The sequence below is a fragment of the Ptychodera flava genome, chromosome 3 (assembly GCF_041260155.1).
Source record: "Ptychodera flava strain L36383 chromosome 3, AS_Pfla_20210202, whole genome shotgun sequence".
NCBI lineage: Eukaryota > Metazoa > Hemichordata > Enteropneusta > Ptychoderidae > Ptychodera > Ptychodera flava.
Window position 1 is genome coordinate 34305222 of NC_091930.1, and position 26341 is coordinate 34331562.

The window sequence follows — 26341 nt, forward strand, 5'->3', positions numbered from 1 at the left end:
TCAGGCATAATAGTGAACATATTCTCTATGTCTGTTTATGTTATCCTGTCTATTTTGAATCATTTATTTCAATTTGATTTGAAGTGCAATGCAGACCCGTGTCTTTGTATTGCATATTGACAAGTCGAAGTTAATAATTTACCCGCACGTCACCATTTTTGCAGCTGAAACACTAACGAGTGTTTGGTGGATATAGTTGTGTATGCTCTGTCCATTTTAACCTGGATTGGAATTACGTCATCTGATTGAGCCTCGGTATCTTGTCACTTAGAACCTGAGTTTCTGTTTGCGATAGTTAACATGGCAAGCTCTGACGCAAGACCAAGTACTTCAGATGGAAGAGGGGGTGTAGCCGCTACAGGCTCCTATGGTAATGGCGGCCGACGCGGTACAGCGACAACGAAGCCCAAAAGGTAAACCGAAAGACTCGTTGATATAATAGTCGCGCATTCCACATGCTCTGTACACTCTCGAAGAATGTAGGTTTCATTATATGCAAAATCTTGTGCGATCGCAAAATAGACAAATGTTTGTTATTAGTATCAAAATTTCTGTAAATCTTTGACTCGATGTCGTGTTTATTACGACTGGTATTTCTTGTCACCTAGCATCTCGTAAAATCCCCTATCGGACCACAAGGGAACATGAATGGCCATTAAAATGTGACAAAGAATAAAGTCTACTGCTATTAAAGCCTTTTTAGCTCATATCTGGTACATGTGTATATACCAAAAAGTTTATACGGTAGGTCGGCGGCGTATGCATGTCTGTGTAGTGCGTATGTATGTTAGTATGTTCGGATGTATGTCCGTCCACATGTAAAACTCCAAAAGCGCATCACATATCATATCAGTATTTGGTGCATAGGTGCACCAAGGGGTGGAGATGTGAATTGTTCCAATGAACATGTCAGTGTCAAATATACAAATTAGGTATAAAAAAGGAAAATCCCGCAAATTGCTAAAACCCTGTAACCTCAGACCAGATTTGATAGAAACTTGGTATGCAGGTTTTTATTGTGTCTTTAGTTATATTTGTTAAATTTGTGGTAAAATTTTGATATTTGTATTTTTTGGGCATTTTTTGCATTTTTATTCAAATTTCTTTAAATAATCACAATAGCCTCGGCAACAGTACAGAGGTCGAGGCAGAAATCCTATATGAACGTTCACCAAGAGAGGGCACACTACGTACTACATATATTATGCTAACACCGACCTGTCAGGATTGAATGCACAAAGCGAGGAAACATAGGGCAAGAATGAAGAGAACCAGGGAAAAAAATGCTTGTACACAAAAAAAGGTTTTAATAGCAGTATTCTTTATTCTTTCTCATATTGCAATGGCTATTCATGTGCCTCTTTGATCTGAAAGCTGTAGGACATATTGCAGAGAATCCAGGCAAAATTAGGAAATTGACCCGCGAATCGATACAATGGAAAGTCTTATTTTTTACAAATACAGGCAAATAATTCGCTAATAACAGTTTTCAAGTGAGTTGATTAAAATTGAGTTCTTCTAAACGCACAGCCCTACAACTAAAATACCAACCGCGTCAAACTATAATATTGACTCCGGTAATGACATTGGCGGCCTTATAAAATCGCAATGACCGTAACGAAATCAGTTATTAGTCACTAAACCCCGCGACATGTATAAAAACCATAAAAGTTCCATCAAAATCCTTGAAATTATTCCTAAAATTGGTCCATTAACAGGAATCCTTTCCTTTTTGCATCTCAACAAACAACGAACGAAATCACACCAAGTTAAAAGCCTTTAATATTCGGCTTCGTCGTTGTGGCATTTAGACATTACGATGGTGGCAGACAAATCAATATTTAGGCAAATAAAGGCTGATATATATATATATATTATATATATTATATATATATATTATATATATATATATATATATATATATATATATATATATATATATATGCGACTCATACAAAAAATTTATCCTGACTCAAGAACCTACCAACTGAATTCCATCTCAGTCTGATCATCAGTAATGGAGATATAATAATAATCATAGACTCAAAGACAAAGATAGCACAAATCAAGCGTTCAAAGGCGGTGTTGAATGCAGAATGTTTACGATTACTGAACAAAATGGTGCATGGAAGTGTTTTGTCCTGGCAATTCCAATTGAATGATGCGGTATAGGATTTATTATGCGTCACAGCCTCCGGTCAATATGCGAATCGCTAAAGAAATACAATAATAATACAGTATGTTTAGTCTCTTTTCATGAGTAGTATGTTTAGTCTCTTTTCATGAGTCTTACCAATTGAAATATTTCTTCGATTCAAAGCATGCCGGCAGAATGTACAAGATTCTCTCTCTTAAATCGATAATCTGTCGCCTTCCTGTTCAATGACCAATGGCATAGTTCCACTAGAGAAACGAGCAGAAGATGGATACACTTTAGATAATAATTGAACGGTATTTTTCCGGGAAGTGTAAGCTTTTAAAGATGCATACGTCTTAACTTTGGATTTTAGCTCACATTTGGTATATGTGTATATACCAAAGAGGGCTTATCTTGTAAGATGAATCGGTCTCATTTGCATGTATGTATGTATGCATGTAACATTGAATGGATGGATGGATGCATACATGCATGTTCGTTCGTCCGTCCATCCAGATCAAAAAAATTCTAAACCGCAGTACCTACCATCTTGGTTTTTGGTGTACATGTGCACCCAGGGGTTCAGATGTGAGTTTGATCAAATAAATATATCAGTGACAAAATTATGCGAATGAGGCAAAACGGAAAAATCTTGCACATTTCTAAAACTCTAAACGTTCATCAGATTTTGTAGCAACTAAGTATGGAGTTCTTTTGGGTATTCTAAATTTGGTGTCTATAAATTTGGGTGTCATTTGCATGCTTGTATTTTTTGGTTATTTGTTAAAAACTCTTCTTTTCTGGAATGGCTCATCCGGTTGCTTTGACAGATGGTATCCCTGTTTCTATAAATGACTTCAGTCAAGTTTGTTCAAAATGTAGTGAAATGTTTGTATTGTAATTTTGAGGGAATTGTCCAGATTTTCGATCAATTTTTTTCTCCAAAACATACTTATCTGATAGCTTTGACTTTTGGTATACAGTTTCATAAGGTTGATTAAAGTGTGATGTATTGAAATTCTGATGAAATTGGCAATTCTGTATTTTGGGGTTATTTTTTTGTCATTTTTGGTCACAAATTTGTTTCTCAAAACCTACTCATCTGATAGTTTCGATATTTAGTATACATGTTACAACGGATAAACTTAATATGTTAAATTATGATGAAATCTTCAATAACGTATTTTTGCAACTATTTTTACCATTTTGCTCAAGCCGACCTGAAGTGGTATATCAAAGATTTCTCCCTCATCAACAACATGTGTCACTGTGACAATAGGTTAACCTCTACATAACAAAAATGATCTCTTTCGGCTTTTAGTTTACTTGATTTAAATTTCAGAGAAATATCTTCATTTTGTATGTTGTGAAGTTTTTCCCTAACTTTTGACAGGAAAACAATAACAGAAATAGTATGTTGTATGGTTTGAAATTTCGTCATGTAAATCCGTACAAATGTTCTCATACATATTGCCACGTCGGAGTGAGATGAACAATTGTAATATTTTTTCTTTGTTGTTCTTGGTAACAAGTGCTGGTTTGAAATTTAGCTTGAAGGTTCCTTTGAGTGGTAGTACCATAACTTATTCAGATTGTGTTGATATGAACAAAATTAATAAATATTTTGAAAAGATTGTCTTATTTTGGCGATTTTATACCTACAGGAACGTTGTACATAATGTGGTGATTAAGTAAGTATTTGATGTGGTAAACTGTATTTGGTGTTGAAATGCAGTAAAAAATCATTAGAAAGCAAAGCTGAAGGTGATTTTAACAGGTTTGGTCTCCAACAAATATATTCCATATTTTTAAGGGTATAAAGGTTATAAATTGTTCACATATTTTTCACTTCCTGCCATCTGGACATTGTATCTCTTTATGTAAACACGGAGAATACCAAGGGGAGGACCATTTGATATCCTGGGGGAGTCTGGAAGATTTTTGAATGAAAAAAATCCAAGCAAATGCCCATTAAAAATCAGACAGAGAAGGCTTTACAAAAAGGTAAGGTGGGAGAAGTGGGGAAAATGTACAATGGATCATGTACAAAAACAATCATTCTACTTATCGGTCTTCCAGACTGATCCCCCAAAGTATCGAATGGTCCACCCCAATGTCTTTGTGCACATAATTAACATTGAAATGTATCTCAGTTGAAGATGTCAAATTCGATCAGGATTTGAATGGACTTGGTGAAAATTTCAATAAATACTGGTCAGATTGTCTTGGCAAGGTAGCAAACATACCACATTGACAATGGACAACCTCAAGCAAAGATTCTATCGTTGGCACGGCACGGTCTACCTCCAAATAAGTAGTGAACTCGTGTCCTGACAGCGATGTCCCGGGCGCGACACCTGCTGATATGGCAACTCTAAGTGTAAACAAACAAGATTGTCGCTCCTTTCGACGATCGAGTGTGATCAAAATCGAGAGAGATTTAAAGTAGTGTAAACCTCTTGATAGGGAACAATTGCAAGAAGATATTATATTAAAAAATTCTTCCATTCTTATGGTCCTTCATCAAAAGTATTTGAATGATAAACTTCAATGTGTCCAACGCAATTTATTAAATAACTGTGTTGGAAGAGTGCCATAGATTATTCTGATGACAATAACAATTTTCTAGCCTCCTTTTTTTCAGTTACTTAGCCTAGAATCACGTCGACAGTTTTCAGATGCATCTTTCTTTTCTTAATGCTTACATTCTTTTTAATACTGTCCAAATATTCTTTGTGGTATAAATTTTGCTGTTCCATCTCGTTGACTCCGTTGCAAAGCAACATTCAAAACAAATATTTCCAGAGTAAAAGTTCACTCTTAATCTTTTTTACAACAATCAATGATCTTTTTAAAGTTTTGTATGTCAACATGACATTAATATTTTTATCTGTTCTTACCAAGAGTTTCGTAATGTTATGCGTCTCAATTCCGTTCTAATATGTAACATGCTGTGTTATTGTATTATTTTCATTTATATGCTGTAATGTTATTTAATGGATGTTTTCTAAACTAAGTTGTCTAAGGTTTTATTTTAGGTTTTTGGCTTTGTAGACTTGACAATTCTTATTGGACTGTACCTGCGCGAAATCCCGTTGCTCCTGCTGCGAATAAAATAAAACAAAATAAAAATAACTGCAGAAGTATGTACCTAATTCTTTTCAAATGCATATTTTGTAAGTAGCAGTGAACATACAATACTTATGTTATCCCACTTATTGAGACATGTCTTACCGAGTATCGATTACATTCGGATTTTATGCAGTCAGCAAGGCCTTTTGACAAATTATAGCCCCCTCCCCCAAATTGTAGGGACTTAATTATGTGTCGCCTCTTCGATTTGCAACTAGAAGATTTCGCCATGAAAATTTAGATGAAAGCTTGGGGAACTTTGTCAGAGTTATCTTCCTGGTGATTTTCCAGATACTGAGAAGTTAAAGTTGTTATTTCAGCAAGACAGTATTTGAAACATGGCGAAATGTATTGAAAGAGCATTTGATCGAAGGCAAGATAGTTTGTATAAACGCACTTAACCATGATCAACCTGCTTTTTTTTTCGATATTTTGAATTTTTTATGCAGCGTATAGTATTCCATTTGGTTTATGCTTCTGTTTTCAAAGTACATATCAGTCCAGAGGACCGGGAGGTTATCTTTAATGTACAGTATGTTTTGTTGAACAGAATGTGTGATTCGACCTCTTGTCACTACAATAAAACAACCGACTAACTATGATAGAAACATTGCTATTCCGCTTCAGCGTAGATTTCTACAACATTGTTTACAAATGAATTTTAAACTGTGTGAAGAAACAGGGGATGTATACTAATGATGAAATATGCAAATTTTTGCTATTTATAAATTTTTGCTAATTTTGTTATTAATCGGCCAGTAGGTGGCTTTGTTTGTTTTTTTCTTTGTTAAACAAAGAAATAATCTTGTCATTAACATGATTGGAACTAATTTGGGATAATTGGACGGTGAAGTAGTGTCGATTTAATGTACAAATGTAATCTCATCTGCTTTTCGTTTTAAGTTACGCACTTGTTTTTATCAGTAATTTGTCATATTAAACATTCAGCTATAGGGCGCCTAACACTTTTAAGAAATTTGAAAACTTTGAAGATCCAATTATCCTCAGTCAGTTTCAATCGTGTTCATTGTTATCTTGAAATATTACTGGTGACATCATTTTTCATGTCTTTTTTTTCAAAATCACCTCTTGTACAGAGCCTTTCGTGGTATTTTCAAAGAAAATGACGATGTAGCAATAAGGCGTTTTTTTTAATTTCTATGTGCAATTCACTTGAAGTGGTTACACTAGAGTCACAATGGGTATTGTATGGTTATTTCTATGAGAACCCGATTGGAACTAATTTGGGATAATTTGATTGTGAAGTAATGTCGATATAATCTACTAATGTTATCTCATCTGCTTTTCATTTTATATTACACACTTGTTTTATGAGTAATTTGCGATATTGCAATATTCAGCTATATGCCAACTAACAATTTTGAGAAATTTGCAAAATATGAAAATCAAATTATCCCAAATTAGTTCCAATCGTGTTCAGAGAATCATGAGGTTTACGTTATATCTTATCAAGAATATCGACATGGTCATGAACATAGGTCACAACTGATATGCTTTCTAAAGTAGTACCTCTGCAGTGGTGTCAAATAACATTTTTTTGTTGTGATGACTTTTCTTTATCTGTACAAAATAAATATTTAATAACCTCTTAGATTCTTTAGGTTGAAGAAATATTGCCGAGGGGGAAAACAAATAACATCATTATACAGAGAGTACAACTGTCAAACTTGATGAAAATTCATGATCTTGATTCAGTGCCATTCGAATTCAGTAATAATAAAATAATATTCATTCATACACTTTACAAAAATCTTAACACAAAATGCTATATTTAAACAACCAACGTTAAAAAGTTTCTCCAAGTCTCCAAAACCAGTGTGTTTCCTTCGTTTACGGTCCTGTGAACCCGACTACTTTAGAGTGACTCTCTCCCAGGCGTGATTACAAGGCTATATAAATAAATCTGTTTATTTGAAGACATTTCAACTTCATGATATTGTACACTTTAAAATACTAATATCTTTGAAAGGAATATGGCAAACAAAGCACTGATAGTGTGTGAACGTTGGAGACCATCAATTTGTGGAGGACTTCCCGATGCACTTCATCTAGCTATACGACTGCTACAAGACATGAATATATCTGTCCATTGCACCGCTTTACAAGCGACGATTGAGGAAGTAGAAGATGCTGAAAAACACGGTGTAACACTTGTGCTTCCGACACAATCCGGTACACTTCAGTTCAGAAAGCCACATCGTGATTGGTTGTTGCACCACTATGAGTACTATCCACACTTAGAAGAATTAGCAAATGTAAAATTCGTGTTTGGTTTCAGTGGTTTCACTTCAGAAGCTGCTTTCAAAATCACAAGCAAGGTATTTCCGAGGGTGTCTTGCTATTTGATAAATCTCTTTGACAAAGATGACCTGACACCTTTGATTGTCGGCTGCAGTAAAGAGGAGCTGGAATTTCGAAAGCGAATTCTGTCTAAGGAGTTTGAAAGAGCAAGATGTGCTTTTTCACTCGGAGAAAGTGTATTCGCAAGGTATAAACGGTGTTATCAGGAAACACAGCAATATCTTCTCTCTCCCATGGTAAATGAAAAATACGTAGAGTCCGTAACATCAGGCGAACTTCGTGAAAATGAACTCTTTCAAATTATATCCGTTCTCCAAGAATATGAATTGCAAGACAGTGAGAAAACTGAAGTTGTCATAGAGGCCCTGAAGGAAGCTGCAGAAACTATATATACACTTGGTGAAAATTCCATATCATGGAAAATTGTGGGAATACCACCCAACAAAGTGGAGGCTATACTAGATAATTTGATGCGAACTTCAAAAATGACAATTACTCCTACTTGGGTAACAACCACAGAAGAACTTGACAAAGAACTGCTTTCTTCTCATCTTGTACTTATCCCACCGTCCTCAACAAATTATTCGAATCTTACGCTGGCAGCTATGTGTGCGGGAATTCCAGTGGTCTATCCTAAAATGTCCCACTGCCATGCAACAGTGAATAAGCACATAGACATACTTGAAGCAACAGACTGTGCCGTTGACATGTATGGAGGTCCAGATGATTTGAAGAAGCGAATACTATCAGTTATAACTGAGAATGGCAATGCATTGGAGAGAGCAAATAGAATTAGAAAGCACATAAGGGAGAAGGTCATCGTAGATCAACAAGGCATCAATGAAGAATTCGTTGCAGCCCTAAGTGGTGACATGCTAGCATCGTCAGATGATGAACACAGAGTAATCGGACAAGCAGATTTGCCTGGTGAACAAAAGGTACAAATATCATACTTACATAAATGCACGTGTCGAGAAAGATTAGGGCATACCTCTTTGCTATATATAGACAGCATATTCAGCAGAAATTGGAAACGAGGTGAGGTAAACAGGAAGACTGTACTAGACACAAAGCCACCAAATAGAAATTAGCTTTCTCTTAGATGCTTAGGCTTCTGTGCTTCAAAATATAAATTTAATCACCAGACAGGTTTTGTCTGCAATCGTTACAATCCCTACCAAATGCTAGTAAAATGAGTATCGTGAAAATAATGTAAGCAATACAATCTGATCTTCTCGATATTCTTGCCAAATTCGATTTGATTTTCCACGTAATTTATGAAAATTAAAAATGTTGCCTTATTGTGAAAAACATATTCAAGTGGAAATGAACTTTGTGTTTATGCCTAACTTCAACAGCTTCAATGAGCCAAGATAATACTGATATGCAGACAGTATCACTGGAAGAGGGAGAAACTGAGTCTGTCCTTAAAATGAAACGGATAAGGGGAGCAGAACACGAGCAGGGTATGTAAATAATTAATTAATAGCAAGATGCATTTGTTTCTGTGTATAGGTATTGAAATAGGAGCTCGGGAAATGGACACACGTCGCTGATGAGAAGTTGCACATCTACATGTAGGTTATATTTTTTTCTCTACTACCATAAGATCGACTTATGATTAAAAATCTGTAAAGCACTATGTTACTTCACATATGCGACGTAGAATACAATTGTGATATGAACACAAACTTCACGCCAACATATTGATGTTGGTCTATGACAAATACTGTATTATTTCAAAGATATCGATATAAATGATAATTTTTAATCTCTAGCATTTGCCTGCTTCACTGGTTTCTCTAACGAACGGCAACACTTACCTACACTTAGCTGTACGTTACCACGATTATTCATGGCAGAGATTCGTATTTACAAAACAGTTACATCTGCATCCGTTCATAATTTAATAGCTCCTGGTGAAATGGTTGCAGAACAGGTAGAGTTAACCCCAACATCCAGTGATGTTGGAGGAGTTCCAGATGAAATGGTTACAGAACAGGTAGGGTCAACCCCTACATCCAGCGATGTTGGAGGAGTTCAAATCGGACCCGGGGAGGTGAAAAGTACGAGTCGAAGAAAAAGGCGCCATAGTAAGTATGCAAAGGGATACAAACAGGGATACAGAGGTTATGAAAAAGGGCATAGGGCATAGAGAATGACTAGATATAAAACGTCAAGAAAGAAAGGGTAAAAGATAAAGAACAATGGCTCATCGGCATCAATAGGAGGCAAGCTAATAAGGAAAGGAAAGGTGACACCATGGAACAACAGCTTCGGTCAAATCGTTTCAAATACTGATTGTATTGGACCGACGGAAATTTTACATGAGCCGCTATTACGGTCACTTAGAAAACACGGTATATTGATCGGAAAGTATGAATACCGAACCTACATTTAATTTTTGTCCTCGTCTTAAACTTTCGATAAGATAAATGAATATGAAGAATTTGAGTTGATCTCACCAATCATTATCAAGATTTTCTCTAAATGATTAGAAATTCCCTTGAGGTATTTGTATCCCCCGTTGAAAATTTAATTTATATCAATGCGGGTATTGATGCTGTTTTTAACAACTTCAGGCAATGAAGCTCAGACTTCAGAAGTTGACGTACAGACGGCATCAACGGGAGAGAGAGAAGTGGAATCCGGCTCTAAATCGAAACAAGCAAGGAAAGCAGAACACATTCTAGGTACGCCTAGTTTTTATGCAACTCAACTCAGACCTAAATAACCGTGGGGGAAAAGAAAATATGTTCACTGAATGGAGGAAACTTAAGCGTTTTTGTTTTGTTTTTTAAGAAAAGAAGTCTACTGTGTGATCACTGAAGAAGGACTTGCCCTGCCATCAATATCACTTTGTCATTGATTTCAAGTCCATCTGTTTTCTCATCAACCGCTAAATTCAATGACAACCCGTTGTTTTATTTTACATGAGAGAAATACAAATTTGCCATAATTTTAAAGGAAAGATCACATGAGTAACGGAGCCAAACTAATGAATGTAATCGTTGTACGTTAGTATGACAGAGTTGGTTAGAGCTGCACTGTATGCTTTTGATATTGACTATACTTCTGTTGGGCTTAAAACGTATATGCAGCTGTACATAAATATTTTCCTTATGTGTTACTCTTCCGGTACCTTTTCACGTTACATGTCTACACATAAAAACGACATTGTTTCTGATTGACATTTCACAGTTCCTGCGGGAGAAGTACGAGAGTCGGCACAAGTAAACCCAGTATCTTCTGGCATCTCAGAAGATCCGTCAGAGAAGAAAAGTACTAAGCGAGGAAAGAGAACCTCAAAAAGTAAGGAGAGAGAGAGAGAGAGAGAGAGAGAGAGAGAGAGAGAGAGAGAGAGAGAGAGAGAGAGAGAGAGAGAGAGAGAGAGAGAGAGAGATTCTTTCTTTCCTTTAAGTATCTATAACATTTCAAAGTAATCAGTTCATTTCCCCCTCTTTCACAGCAAAATCTTTCGTTGATGAGGGTAGTGAGGAAGATAAACCAACAACATCACAGGCAGCGGGTTTTGCCCAATCCGATCGTCAGATAAATCAGGGGGTCAACGTCTATGACCAAACTGCCGGTAAGTAGCCATATGAACGAACTTACCTACCAAGGATCACTTTAGGCACATTTTTTGACTCAAAAATTGTTTTGACACTCTTGTGGTCGGCCAAAGACTTATTATAGGGACTTATTTTAAGCTCGTGGTGTAAGGAATCTCTTCACCATTTTTTTTTTTTTAATGTTACTTTTTCCCTTAGAGCGTACCCGGGGATGGCGAACATTTTAAATATTAAACATTGTTAAATGTTGTTAGGTACTTTTCCTCTAGTTTTGAACTTTTCGCTGCGAACCCTTATTTCTATTCTGCATTTCATTAGTAATTGTATGGTTGAAAGTGTCATTGAGAGGGTTTGAGCAAAAGTTAAAATTTTTCACTTTCGATGGAAATTCTAGTTTAAGTGACAAATCGTGTACATAGATTTAGAAACTTGTCTTTGAGTCCTACATAGGAATTATATATTCTTGCAGTGAACATATATACATTCAAATAGCCACACAACCACCCACCAACCTACCTACCTACCTACTTACCTACTTACCTACCTACCTACCTACCTATTGGTAGACATGCAGGGTAAATATACTAAGATCAAAAGGATAGCAAAAGAAACAAAGTGCGTGTATGGGTCTGGGCTAGCAATTTTGACAGTTGTGTAACCTCCTGTCCCATTCAGCCAGCCAAAACTGAATCGATGACATCGATTTGAATGCATGTATTTATGTTTCTTTGTATTGTTGTGTTTCCGATTCACACACCTGTAGCCGTGTGGAATGCTTGGTTCCAATTCTGCGACAATGTACCAAGATTGAAGCACCTTGTTCAGAGGACACGAGAGACTCTATCCTCAATGAATGCTTCCGCAAGCAGGAGCGTTCTTTCTTTAACGAACAATAAGTAACCGTCTAATATCAATATCCCCGATATATATGAAGGAATCGTTTATTTTCTGTCATTTTTAATTTAAATCAGGAGACAGCATTTCTAGAGGAAGCAGATTGGATGCTACTCGACCACAAAGAAAGGCTAAGAAATTTGCTCTTTCCAGAATGTGGAAAAAGAAGGGAAAAAGACAGCGACAATCGAGTAAGATAAATCAATTCCAGAATGATCTTTTTAGCAAAGTAAAGACCACTATTTTGTGTTGTGTTGAATCATTGGAAAAAGTAATTTTAAGTTTCTATCCACACCCAATTAAACTGTCTGTAGCAACATTATGTGATTAATCGATATCTGTCTTTTGTTTTGAAAAAAGGTGTGCTCGTTGATTGTTAAATTTTCACTAAAATTAAGAATACTATCTCATCCTGTTTCACCAACAAAAGAACACAGGGGAAAAGAAACACTTTCGAAATATTACTACAGCACATTAAAATGTTACACAGTCCAGGAAATAACGTACACGGCGGCCGGTGGTTATTTCCATCAATATTGTAATTTAAGAATTGAACGACACTGATTATTTTTCATTAGCGATATGAACATTCTAGTGTGATCGTGTTTTGCGACTTGCCATCATTGTAAATATGTATTTCTCTATAGCATTGTAAGTCACTCGGTGACTGAAAATTTGATTGCTATTACAGAGGAAATTGAAATAAAGGTGAAACCAGTTGGTATTATCCCAAAGAAAGGCAGAACTGTAGGAGAAGTTAATGATGCGTTCTACTCCAACACACAAACCGAGATTAATGCCGACCAGTTTGGAAAAGACCTCGACAATCGCCACAAGAACATGCAGTTACAAAAGATTGGTAAAAGCAGCATTTCCTACGTCATGACGTGCCGATCGCTCGATGCCCTGGAGTCCCTAATGGATAGCTACAGAAACGAGGGTCTTCAGAGGACAGTGACGACAACATTCGTGTCTGATCAACTCCTGGGGGATATTGGAGCTATCTACCTTTCATTGGGCGTATCGATAGATTATGAAGAGTACTATTTATGCCAGGAAGAGCTCAAAGATACAGAAGGTGAGTTTTGAAATATCAGTGTACTGGTGATAAGTCGAAGTATAGACGTAGGGAGAGGCAGAGATATGGAGGGAGACACAGACAGACAGGGATTAATTGTGTTGAACTCCCTAGTACACAAATTATATTTGTGTCTCTCTTATTATAAGAATAAAGCAAGACAGACTTAAAATAATATGTAACAATGCAATGTTAATGTTCACCTTGTGATGGCGCATTTTACTGTCTTAAAGGCCAGTTGCTAATACTGGAGTCGTGTTTTTGATTCCAGTCTTACCCCACAGCTAGTTTTTGCACATGATTTCTTAAAGGGACAAAGTCGGCAACTTATCATAAATTTTGTTTGATTGGAGATACTACTTATATCGTTTGACATATTGAAAGATAATGAATAAATGGGTGACCATGCATATATTCAACCCCGGTTACAGACACGAAACATGAAACCATCGCGAAAATGAATTAATGGTCATGACCATTAATTCATTTTTGCGATGGTTTCATTTAATTTGTGTAAAACCGGGGTCGAATATATGCATGGTCACCCATTTATTCAGTATCTTTCAACATGTCAAACACTGTATGAGTAGTACCTCGTATCAAACAAAATTCATGAAAAATGGCCGACTTTGTCCCTTTAACTATCACAGCTAGTTTTTCCACATTTCTGAAGTACTCATATGATATATTTTGTATTCACATCTATAGACGCAGATATACTTGGAGTAGAATCCAAGGAACCAAGAATATCAGCTGACAACACGGACGTCACCGACTTGCAGCAGAAGAAACTTGAAGAGATAGAATCGATGAATGATAAGATGGAAAGGGAGATCAAAACAAAGCAGATGAGTAATAGTGTAGAACAAAGTCAGAAAAGAGAGAAAGTGAAAAACAGAGATATCCTCAGAGCAATGGAAAATAAGGAAAAGAGAGATTGCGATGCTAAAATCGATGAACTTATGAGTGAATGGGTTCATATTAAGAGTAATTTGACAGATGTTAGTGAAATTCAATCTGGATTGGTTTTCACTAGACGGCAACTCATTCAAAAGGCAGGAGCTATCATACATGAAGTCGACATTCCCTTAGAAATAAAGCAAGAGTTACTCCTAGTTTTCCAGAAATTTTTGCCTGCAGGTCCAGAGAAGACCACCGAGCCTGATCCAAAGCTAGTGATTGAAGGCAGTGTACTGATGGATTACGTGGAAAACACAGTTCACGATGCCGACATCCCAACAGAAAGGAAGCAAGAAATAATACAGCGATTCAGCGACTTCATTAAGGACGAGTCGAAAAAGATGACAGTTAAAGATCGGCTGACTGCGCAGCAAGTGAAACTCCAGGAACGGGCAAATGCGATTGTCGATGATGCAAATATTCCCGATCAACTGAAAGAGACCTACGTCAATTGGAGACGAGTTGAAAGAGGTATGTCACTCCTACAGACTATTATGACTATTATTACCGTACTTTCTCCTTTCCTTCTCGTCAAACAGTTTAGCATATACTACTTTCCACTGACATTGGAAAATGCTGCTTTTCCTAGACAAGAGGGAATTCTGATTAAGGCAGAAGGCGCCTCGAAATTGAACGACTTCAACTTTCGCTGAAACGTTTCGTAAGGAATCTAAATTAAGAATGCAAATCATGGCCCACTGTGCAACACTTTTTACTGAAGAAACAAATACTTACCGACGCTTTCAAAATGGTTTCATTCACTAGCTAACACTGTGGAGAAAAACACATTTTCGATTATCAAAAAAATAAGCCATTCAAATTTTTGTTACTCCATGAGCGTCAAAATAATCCTCGACATGCGGTAGACCTGTATAGTACAGTAAAAGTTTGAGAGTCGCATGTCTTTAAGGTGCCTTATACCTAATCTGCTCCGATTTCACAGCCGTGAGAATTTGGACTTTACCAAGGATCAATTATTCAAAAAAAGTCATGATTTACACTATTTGGTATCGCCGAAATAAAGTTTTGACAGCTAACGACATACAACTGCAGTGGAACCCTTACAGCCAAATTACGCTTAGAGATTTTCGTTTGTCGAGATGAAAGAGCAAACTAAATAGTACAAGAAACATAAGCTTCATTTATAAAATGATGCACTGGGACGAAAGCGAGAACTCGAACTTGTTTTTTTCTGTATTATGTAGTGTAATGATCGCATAGCATAACTCACCTTAATGTATTAAAATTGACTACATAGACAACTACAATAAATTATAATTTCGAGCTCTGTTTGAAAAGAAAACAGCGCCCTCTGTGGCGACTTGTCAGAAATCCATTCTCGGATTAAAGTGGGTCTTGTGACTTGTTACCATAAGATCCCACGAGAGTAGTAACTCTGCTTTTCGATTGTAATGGGCAATGATCTTTTCAAACACGCCGAACATCAAAGCTGACACTAAGGAACTTTAGAGTAAGTTTTGGTTTCAGAAGTAAAACTTTAGCAATTTTTTTTCAATACATGATAAAAAAATTATTGACAATGACATAGGCTGAGATTGTTATTGAGAACTTGACAGTGGAAGTAACTAAATTAAAGTCAAAATGATGATTTGATTTTTTGGTAAAACAATGAAGTGGAGGTACAAAAGACCTGTCTGTGACTCATGCCCGTATTGGATTGGATTGTGAACAAGTAGGCATTAGTATGAATGGCATAGGGTTATGTTATGCAGAACTAGGTGTGTCATGTACTGGCTCTTGAAATGTAAAAAATTAACATATCTGCAAGAAACAAACTTATCAAGGCATGTCTGAGTAATGGCTCTTGACATAAAAAATCAAAAGGCAGATATGAACCAAAATGCCCCTGTGTTCAGTGCACAAGATACTACCGATACTGCCAAATGCCTTTTTTGACTCTTAACTCTCTGTATGATAAACATCTGCAACAAAGTTCATCAGATTTTGTGCATTCATTCAGGATATAGGTCTATTATTAAAAAAAAATATTTCCCTGTTTAGACGCCTGACTTCACCACAGAAAACAATAGGGTTGGTCCAAACTATGGTGGTGAAAGCCAGGCTGGGCTGCCTTCCTCATAAAAATAATGGTCATTAAACAAGGCAATCAATCAATCAGTTGACAGGATGTTGCTGAATGCTTTTGCATACCATTATACCGCTGACTGACAGATTATCACCTGTGCCATGTTTCATAAAATTTGATGCGGTGATTCTAGACATTCACCATAAAGCCAAAAATTCAATATGTATGTAAATTAGCAAGTAATTTAAACGATACTGGTAAATGTCACTGCATTCCATTACATTACTGTAAAAACAACGTACGTACCAAATTTCATCAAATTTTTATAAAGTACTTCTGGACACATCACTCTATTTAGGAAATTTCATTAAATATGCAAATTAAAAATTAATTAACATAGCACTGATAAACGCCTTTATTCACTGTTAAAGGTATAAAATGCAAGTTCAACATCTATTCCAAGATTCATGAAATTGAATAAAGCATTTATTGAAATAACCTAATTTTGAAAATTAGTTCAATATGTAAATCATCATTTATTTGACATGATACTGCTAAATGTCTTTGCATGCTATTACAAGGCTGTGAAATCAACATCTTTGCAAAGTTGCATCAAATTTGCTGCAGCATTTGTAGACATATCACACTAATTATGAAAGTACAACAAATAAGCATGCTAGCAATTAATTGACATGATAATGCTTTATTTCTGCACACAGTCTTACAGTACTGAAAGATCAAGGCCTGTACCACGTGTAATCAAATTACATGCATTATATCAGGACATAGTACAATGATTATGAAAGTTCATTCAATATTCAATGCTATTGAACCACTCTTTTTGGGATTGGAGATTTAGCCGAGCGGTTCTCTCTGTGGCCTCTCCACTAGGCGACTGATGCCGTATGTTGTGGGTTCGAACTAGCCGTATATGCAAATTAGCAATTAACTGACATGATACTGCTTAAAGGTATACAGTCACCTGTAATCTAAATATGCCCATATATGGTCAAAGGGGCGTTCCTTGGTATTCAAAATGCCCATGTTAGGGCGCTGTTTTTAAAAAGCAGCCACCCGCTTAAAATCTGTGATTGGTTAGATTTTCTCTTTCCATGGTAACTGTGGCAAAATTGGAACAGGTGACAGTATACCTTTAATGTCTTTGCAAAGAGTGACAACTTTGGTAAATGAACATCTGTACCAAGTTTAATCAAAGTTGAGTCAGTATTTCTTGGCATATCGACCAAATTATGTCATTCACTTAATATGCAAATTAGCAATTGACATATGTCATTGTGTGCTATTAGAGCTCTGTGTGATAAACATAATTACAAAGTTTCATAAAATTTGTAGTAGTCGCTCCAAAAACAGAGCTTTTTCCAAAATCACTAATTATGCAAATTAGTACTTACTATGCATGCCACACCCAAAACAATGCAGATGCAATGTATGTCAAAGTGTTTCATTCTAGTACCAACTTTGAAAGGAATTGGCTCAGGCATATCTGAGATGTCTGTGTGGACAGACAGATACACAGATGCATGGAACCCAATTCATAAGTACCTGAGTCTAAAAAGATTGATCACCAAGTACATTGTAAAATGTTTAACTAGGTCATTTTCTCTGCTGCATGAAGCATTTTAGAAAACTATTAAAGAAGTCACTTGGGGAATGAATTTATGTCTGCAAACAAAAATACCTTGCTTTCTTGAGAGTATTTCAAAATAAACTGATGCACATATACACACCTCTAAATGAACTCAAGTAAAACGTAATATATTATTGAACATGAAAATTCCACTTCTGGACCAACTCAGACCCTCTATGTATAGACACAGTATGTGTTCATACAATTTCTAGGAACCAAAACTAAGACTTACACCATGGATGCTATTCACGGATCACATGTACTAACATGTTGTCAATTAAACTAGCGTACAAGCAAACATACAGCATACAGCCCAAACATCCCAAGGTTCATCTTGTATTTACAATACAGAACATCAGTAACTTGTGACAGCAAAGACAATGTAATGATATGAGTTTGATGCAGAGTAAATAAGACTAGGCAGAAACTGATAATACAATTGTATCGTAATGAGAGTCTATCTGACATACATATTAACTGTGAAAATTAAACTGTGATAGCCTCTATGATCACACTGTAGCAGCCAAAATATTCTCTCCTCTCTGTGTGTTTGTATAGATTAAGCTTCCCCCACTGTCTGTCTACTGTATGCTGGGATACACAAGTCTCTTAATTAAGTGAGACAAAGTCAAGTGTGACCAATCATATTTTCTCAAATGCGATTTTCATTCTTGGTCACAAATTTCAGCATTAATTTGGGCGCCATAAAGAGTGACGTGTCTGTGATTGTCCAGGTCTTCATCACAATATCAATCACTATCATCTTCAGACTGTACAGCTGTCATTTATCTTGTAGTAATCATTATCAGTGCTATCATCAGAGTCTATGAGAGTTTCAACTCTTGATTCATCATTACTAGTTCATCAGAATATCCATCAAAATCATCAGTACCATCAGTTTCAAACTGTGGCAGCTGTCATTCAATATGCAGTTACCATCATCAATACTGCCCTCAGAGTCCATGAGAATTTCAACTGCATCAAGTTACAACCATGACTGTGAAGTATCATTACACTGAAGTCATCTTCACCATACTATAATCAGATGTTGCAATCATTCTGAAAGATATCAATAAAAATATGGTTAAGTCAAATTCTGCATGTAAACATGGTACATCTACGTTTATGATAGTAGAATTTCAATTCTCCTACCACTGCGTGCAACTCAGCTGGTGTCTACATTTTTCAGTCAGAGACTAACACTAGCAGTACATATATTTCAACAATACTTTGTGTTAGTTACTACAAATAAAACATGAATACTTGATGAATATCTTTGAGAATTTGAATAATCATATGCAATTCATGACCGGTCTTAGCCTGATCTTTATAGCACTCATTTCATCTTAGAAAGTTGGGAAAAGATCATAAAAATCAATCTGATAACTGCTATTTCATGAAAGCATTACAATTAGACACTTGAAACACTTGAGGCTTTCAATTCTTTTGAGACACAGAAATGACGTATACTATTATTGGGGAAGAAAATGTGCGGTTAAATTCCAGGTTGGGAAGTGTATATTAGAAGGGCTATTCCCTGAGTTTTATGACACATTTGCAAAATAACACAAAAAACAACAAGTGTGATGCCTTTTGTGCATGCAATTTCAGGAAGATAATATTGCTGAAAATATGCTCTCTTTTCAAAGACATTCGGAAACAATAGTACTCAGTCAGAGAGAGTATGGCATGGTATATCTCTATCTTTCCTGGCAATTTCGAAAATCATAATAAATTTTGAGACTCTAAGGTGGAATCTGTGAAAGAGAAGATAATTCATTGTTCAGCAGGTTAGACTAACAAAATTTAACTGGAACTGTAATAGCAAAGTCTTACATTAAACTGAATTATGGAAAAGTGAAAGCTATTCATAACTGCATTCATGTTTGCAAACGCTTCCCATATTGATGTGTGATGTCATAGCTATATGACTCCATTCCCAAGGACTGACCGGAGTAAGTTTTCTCAGAACAGTAGTATTACGACAAATTTCAATCTGTTATGACTGAGGACTCTCTGCATTATCCATTTATGATAATGAATGACTTGCAGGAGTATTTTATGATCATATGACTATGCCAATATCGATGATGTTTTCTTAGCCCTTAAGTTACCAGAAGAAATTGGTGGGTGGGTGGGTCACAGGGTGGATGTAGGGAGAGAGGGAGGGAGGAAAGGAGGGAGGGGATGGATGCATGTATGGATGCATGCATGCATGCATACATGCATGCATGCATATAAATAGTATCAAGGGATGACAGAACCCCATGGTGAGACAGAGCAAACGTGATGTACTTGCATGGGAGCTAATCTGGTATATCTGCAGAAGACGCTCATGCTAGGACAGCAGAATGCTTGCATTCTGTTCACCCATTCTCAGTGTATATGGTTTTTTTCTAAAATCATAAATTATGCAAATGAGCATGATATATGCAAGCCACACCCACTGAAAACTAATCAGTTCTTGCCATTTCCAAACAGAATCGATGTTCCAGATAGACACATCAGTGCGACATACTCACCTGAACACCAAGTTACATGTGAGCTAAACGTGAAAGCAAGTCTGACACTTCGCCTTCTGAAGTTCAGTGGAATGAATGATATGTACCAAGTTCCTACTTTCGTACACAGGTTTTGATAATGTCATTGACTTCTCATTGGCTACTTTTGCCAAACCCCCAGTTATGATTGGGTAAAAATTGTTCAAATGTACACAAGTGTATTTGCGGAATAGGTGTAACTCAAGCCTTTTGCAGCAATCAGGGTGGGAAAGAACAGAATTAAACATACATACTCATTAATAATTTAGTTCAAGCAAAATTCTTTACAAACACAGTAAAGATATTCACAACAAATAAATACAGTTGAACTATATTATTATTTCAAACAAGAGCTGGAGCCTATCAGAGATGACGTGATTGTGAGGAAAAGAAATGGATACTGTGAGGGATTACACTGCAGTCTAAATCAATGTTATTTTGTGTGTCTTTATGTATACTTACAAAAATATAAAAATATACAGTTACATATAGCTTTGCCATAGCTATCGTCCTTGAAATCTAGCTTGTCTGAAGTTGTTTCTCTTACAAAGTAAAAGTAGTACAGCTTGCAGATGAACATTTTAAGTTTGCTTATATTATAAGATACTTGTTGTTTACATAATAATTGTTTTAAACCAACACAACACTGGAACAGTAGCTTAGCAACATACTCACGAAATATCCTACCATAATACACAAATGTGCTAAGCTAAATGTAAGGGCAATGCTAAGGTAAGGGATTACCCATGAATGGCGCAGTCAGTGTTTTAGTTAAGGTTGGTACCCTGGTAGATATTTAAGGGTTCCCCAGTCATTTTGCAGGTGTTCCCTTTGGTATATCAATGCAATCAGATTAGGGGACAGTAATGTTACCGGGCTTCCCAAATCATTTACCAACACTCCAGAACCTTAGCAAAAACACTGACAGTGTCTACCAACTCCTTGGTTTGAATGTAGAATTACAAGAAAAAAAACATTTCTGTAATATTTTAATCTTCTTAAAACTTTCATAAGAGATTTGGAATAAAAAGTAAATTTTCGAAATGGCATTCAAAAGGAGAAAACACCAATCTACATTTCAGGATAAAATGGTAAGATTAAATTCCTTTCAGTACAAATGAACCTTCACAAAAATGCTGACTCAGCAGTTTTTCCCAGTTACTTTTGAAAAATATATATCATTTTGAACATCAAGTAGACAGCAACACTCATTTTTCTTCACACAATATTGTAAAAGTAATTTGTATTGTAATGGTTCTACTCCGGAATAAAAAGGATGCGATGCGTTCTACAGACTCAGTACGCCCAACTAATCACGTGATGCCGGTACAAACAAACCCACATGTATACTAACGCATATGGCAATGCACGTACGTCTATGCGCGTTTGCGCACATGGCTTTGTTTGTACCATGGTCGATTAGAATTCCGGGTTTGGCCTATTTAGTTTTTTCAAACCCTAAACTGGAGGAAATAGCGAGGGTAAGCCAATATGAAAAAACTTCAACCAATATTGATGCAGTTTAGGGAGTAATCTGAGGAACACAACTGCTGATAAAGTATGCTTTCAAATACAAAAATAGAATATTAAACAGAATAGAGTTTTGGTGAATCAATTATGGTATCAGCATGGAAAAAACAATACAGCGACTATTTGTATCTATATTACTGTTTTGTTGAAACCCAATAAAAGGAGAATCAGATTTTCCAATAACCCCGTCTGGTTTTGATATGTGTCATCTTTAACAGTAGAGTGGTGACTGACGTGTTCAAACAGACCACTGTGTTTGGTCAATGTCAAAACAGGAAACAACATTGAATCTAATACAATTTTGAGTGAATACATCAAAGCAGGGCAACATGAAGATCGATCTATATTTCTACGAACCACTATTTTCTGTTAATACCATAATTATAACTTTAAAAACTATATTCAAGTATTTTAGACGTATAATTTACAATTGAGAATGCTACCATAACAGTAAGATCACTTGTAAACCAACCCCACTTGAAAAAAAACTTTTCCTGATTTTATGATACATACCGGGGTAGTGGTAAACATGGTTTTGATAATCTGCTCTAAATAGACATTCAAGTTGTAAAAAAATTAAATTCCTGATTCGATACTTCCTCAAAATGAATCAGAAATCTATAGGAAGACTGTATCAGGTGCAACCCAACACCACAAAGTGATCTTTGACAACTTGCCATCTATTTTGTCTCCATCTATTGTCACATTGACAACCCTGTACTTAAAACGAAGGACAGGCTTACTTTCAGCCTCTGATATAATGCATATGGCGCGAACACTAAAAACTACTCTGAACTCATATGGGGCGATGTTGATGACAATCTAATAAAAGCTTGCTGTCCTTATGGGGTCCAAACATCTGTCGTTTTTATGTAAACCACCTGATATTGAAGTCAAAGTCATCATCAGTTTCCTTGATATTAAATACTAATTTTCCTGAATTACAGCCAGCAAAAATGCTGATGGATACTAATTCCATCCACTGCTGGGGTTTAATAAAAACACTAATTTGTTTTGCCATTGGAAAGCAAATCTGAATAGGAGAAATCTGTGTTTTGTCTGCTGATTGCTAACAGTTTCATTCCATGTAATGTGTTGCTTTTATCATATGAAACATGAATAGTGCTGCGCAAAAAGAAGGAACATACCTTAGATGATGTGAAGTGTGAATCTCAATATATTATTAACAACTACAGGTATAAAGGGTCACTGTTAACTTACCAAGTTCAGGAAAGCTGAATAAAAATCTCACAAAGTCACATGCATAGTCTGCATGTTGACAAAAATCTATTTGTAACCCTGAACATCACTGCTATGACCGTACACAGATAAAATCAAACTGACAAACACAATAATACTAACAAAGTTGTAGCATCTTAAATCAGACCATCATTGAGATATGTGGTAATTACCTAGGTTCATTACCTAAGTGCACTTGTCACAACTAACTCAAAAGACACTTGAATTAGTAATTAGAGTAATTACCACAGAATTCATTGAACAACAGGCAAAGATACTGCCATAGCTAACGTAAAAGCTTCAAAAATTTGTAGGATATTAGTCATAACACCACACAAAAATTGAGATAATTCCTAATACCCTAGTCTAAAATTCATTAGTTATGAAAATAATATATACCCATGGAGAGACAAAATGCAATGACACTACCATGGCTTCAGCAAAACATCCAAAAAATTGTAGCATATTGCATCAAATTACTTTTGAAAAGCCTAACTACCAAAATCATTAATGATGATGCAAATATGTTTTAATAACAATAAAATTGACTTGACAAAAGGCTATGACACTGCAGGGTGGAGTTTAACAGTTGCCCTGGGCAAGTAAAACCTGACATTGGCAAGTACAAAATAAATTGCACTTTCCTGTTCGGGCAAGTGACAGACTTTGATTGAATTTACATATTTTTGAAATAAAAGACTCAAGAAATTTTATTGAACAATGCTCGCTGTTATAGAGTTTCAAGTCACTGAAGTGGGGATTACACTGACAAGCCAACAATTAATCTGAGAGACATCATCATTCAACAACTCAAAGTGATATCCAGCTGATGTCTTTCCTCGATTGGGAAATCTCATTAACGTAAAACTTGCACTTATCACAACTCCAAAGACACTTGATATGCTTCTGCCAATATCTACTGATAGGCCTGCACTTCACCTCTATGACCCCAACCCTGCACTGGAATATTGGTGGACGAGTACGCAGAGATCACGAGGACAAACACTTATGGATCGTTACAATTGACATGAACATCAGTACAAACAAAACAAAAAATGTAAACAGACAAAAAAATTGGGGCAAGCAAGTTTACTTATTGGGCAAGTAAAATTTCTGGATATTTGCCCAAAAGGGCAAGGACGTAAAAAAGTTAGGTTCAAGCCTTGCACTGCCATGGCGTCAATGATAATCTATCAATATTGTGGCATATTTGTCCATTGAACCATTATTAAGATACAGCCTAATTACCTATATTCATTAATTATGCAAATCAGTGATTACAGCAATGATAAAATTCACTAAACAAAACACTGCTATGACTTCAGAAATAAGTCTACAAAATTCTAGCATGCTACTCCAATTATTCCTTGAGATACAGCCTAATTACCTAAATTCATTAATTATGCAAATTGCAAATAACCACCAAGAAGAAATGCCGCGGATAAAAGGCAATGATTCTGTCACGGCTTCAGAAGTAACTCCACAAAATTCCAGGATGTTATACCATACCATTATTGAGATACAGCCTGATTATGTAAATTCATTAATTATGCAAATAAGTAATTATCATAGCAATAACATTCACTGCACAAAATCAATGATACTACAACACATACAGTAACAATTCCACAATATTGTAGCATATTACATCACACCATTATTGAGATACAGCCTAATTACCTACATTCGTTAATTATGCTAATTAGTAATTACCACAAAGATAAAATTCACTGGAAAAAATGCAATGACACCACCAAGGTATAAGTAAAAATTCCACAAAATTGTAGCATACTACACCAAACCGTTATTGAGATACAGCCTAATTACCTACATTCGTTAATTATGCTAATTAGTAATTACCACAAAGATAAAATTCACTAGAAAAAATGCAATGACACCACAAAATTGTAAGTAACAATTCCAGAAAATTGTAGCATACTACATCAAACCGTTATTGAGATACAGCCTAATTTCTTAAATTCATTAATTATGCAAATTAGTAATTAATAAATAGACAAAATTTACTTGGTAAAACTGGCAATGACACTGCCAAACACTGACAACATTACTAATCAACGGATCAACAACAAACATTTTTTGATAGCTGAAAAATACATTTACCAGCCTAAAAATATTGTTAATTAATGAATTTTAATTAATTATGCATAGTAATAATATTTTTAGCATGTTAATTTGTCATTTCCAAAGATCTTTTCCAGAAATTGTCACCTTCATGTCAAAAAAACCATGTTTAAATGGCAGTACTATTGTTTTATCAGCTCGTGACCTTTGACCTACATTTGCAAATTCTTACCTTACACCTATAGGTACACCACTGTCCAACACTGTCAGGGTTTTATTGTCCAGAGATGGCAAGAAATCATCAGGAGAAGTCTTTGACCCATGGGGATTGACAATAAACCAGAATGGACATGTACTTGTCTGTGACAATGGACATGGCAGTGTGAAGACAGTAACAGCAGACACTGCACAGATTCTAACATCTGTCACAGTTCATGGCTTACCTCACAATTTCAAACCAACAGACACAAAAATGGCAGACAATGGTGACTATTACACAGCGGATATCGGCAACAAATGCATTGTAGTGAGTGATGCAAAGAGTGAAGTGAAACAAATAATAGCAATGGGTAAACTGAAATTCCCCACTGGTGTATTTGTTGATAAAGACAGAAATGTTTTCATAGCAGACTACCATGCAGACTGTGTAATCAAATGTAATGGAGATGGGGACATTATTTCAAGTCAACAACTCAGTAAGCCCTAGTCTCTGACCATGAATAGCAAATATCAACTCATAGTGTCATGTCGGGGTGATGAAAAGTGTATCTATGTTTTGGACAGTAATCTTGAAATATTGAATCAATTTGGAAGTGATCACTTAGTGGATCCATGGGGAGTTACAGTTGACAATGCAGACAATATTTATGTGGCAGATAATAGGAAGATAGTGAAATTTGATAGACAGGGTGAATACCAGGAAACTGTAACTGTACATGGATTCCCTTATGACATTGTAGTGTTTACAGACGGTAGAATAGTTTATTCAGCTGGTTTCACTGTCAAGGTCATTTACAAGTAAGAAATCTGAGAAGACAGTCAATGCAAATATTGCAGCCAATACCTTGTACAACTGAACAACATGCAAACACATCACCACCATAACTGACACAATTTCCTGATTTTCTCATCAAAACTCAATATTTGTCAGCCAAGTTTGG

The 26341-nt window shown here is 35.9% G+C and overlaps 1 protein-coding gene across 1 annotated transcript; it reads left to right on the forward strand.

Moving 5' to 3' along the window:
• Positions 1 to 26341, forward strand: LOC139129229 (uncharacterized). Its single transcript, XM_070694872.1, has 10 exons — positions 1 to 413; positions 7260 to 8529; positions 8982 to 9057; positions 9505 to 9684; positions 10174 to 10284; positions 10793 to 10903; positions 11061 to 11180; positions 12749 to 13135; positions 13844 to 14566; positions 25427 to 26341. Exons 1-10 carry the CDS (start codon positions 301 to 303, stop codon positions 25885 to 25887), a joined length of 3552 nt encoding a protein of 1183 aa, XP_070550973.1. The 5' UTR covers positions 1 to 300; the 3' UTR covers positions 25888 to 26341.